The 1264-nt window shown below is 51.1% G+C and overlaps 1 protein-coding gene across 1 annotated transcript; it reads left to right on the forward strand.

Annotated features, from left to right (window-relative positions):
- Window positions 1-13: 13 nt before the first annotated feature.
- LOC105461843 lies at window positions 14-1056 on the forward strand (the record flags this gene model as incomplete). The annotated part of the gene is made up of 1 exon (XM_011708348.1): window positions 14-1056. A coding segment is annotated over exon 1 (859 nt), but the record flags the coding sequence as incomplete, so codon positions are not given.
- Window positions 1057-1264: the final 208 nt, after the last annotated feature.

Below are 1264 nucleotides of genomic sequence, written 5' to 3' on the forward strand. Positions count from 1 at the left end.
AACTTCGGATTTCGAATTCGTGAAAGACCATGCACGAGTCAGTGAAGAGTCATTCGTGAAGCAGTGAACTACGTCGAGTCCGTCGCGGAATGAGCGGATAGCTCTTGTTGAGACTAGAGATATCAGAGCATTAATTAGTTATTGCGGATCCAAGCAAGTGCTAATCGACACAGAACGTAACCGATCGACGTCCAAGAATGACAGTAATAAGGATGACCTCGCCGGTGACGCCTGCATCGACCAGTCCGGATTCGCCAGACGAGGCTCAGGCAAGTCCCAAACCGGCTCATCGATTGAGCTTCTCCGTCGCGGCCCTGCTGGCCGACACCAGAAAGACGTCGGAGTCCTCGAGGAGGCAGGACGCGATCTTAACGTCACCCAGATCGTCGCCGATCGTCTCGTACGCGCCGATCCGACAGGAGCCTCGTATGCTGAAGCATCCGTGTGACTTCAGAACGTCAAGATACACCTTATCGTCGCCCAATCATAATCAAGATGTCAGATTGATTCATTGCATCTCTCCTCATAATAGTTCGGAGCCAAGAACGCCACCGAGATATCCCGAAGCGATCGACTACGCCTGCAATATCGAGTCACCCGGCAGAAGATCGACCTCCGGTAGCGTGGACTACCGCATGCATCCATCCGTCGACATGAGTACCACGCCGGAACCCGCGGTAGGCTGTTCCTCGTCTCCGAAGATCATCGGCAGTCACCAGGACGCCGGCTCGCAATCACCGAGAAGCAGCTCTCACGACGAGGCGCGCTCGAGATGTTCGGAAACGGACGACATCGAAGAGGACGACGAGAGCAGACTGGTTGACGTGGAGGATCTTCAGCATCATCCGTCCAGCCCAACTCCCGTTAGGCCGACACCGGCCTACCTCGGCGGTTTCGCCACCATCGGCGGTATCCCGGAGATCTCGCCTAGTCTTCACCCTGCAGTCTGGGGCGGCGGACATCAAAATGCAGCTGCAGCCGCTGCGGCCGCCGCAGCGGCCGCGGCCACGGCCACATTCTTCCCTTCTCACTTCTCTCATCATGCTCCTCTAAACGGTAAGTGTCAATTTTTATTTTTTTAACAATCTATATGTATTTTTGAAATATTGTTTCCGTTTAAAATATTAACGTCGAAATGATTAATTCGACGTTTTCGTTTCTAAACGTTTTACTCTCTATACACGGAAAGAATGATTTTGTTGAAAGATCTAAAAATTTTGCTAAAAACAAATCTGAAAATAATTTTTTATCGAATCATCAAAAT

This window comes from Wasmannia auropunctata, unplaced genomic scaffold (assembly GCF_000956235.1).
Source record: "Wasmannia auropunctata unplaced genomic scaffold, wasmannia.A_1.0 LD276568.1, whole genome shotgun sequence".
Taxonomy (NCBI): domain Eukaryota; kingdom Metazoa; phylum Arthropoda; class Insecta; order Hymenoptera; family Formicidae; genus Wasmannia; species Wasmannia auropunctata.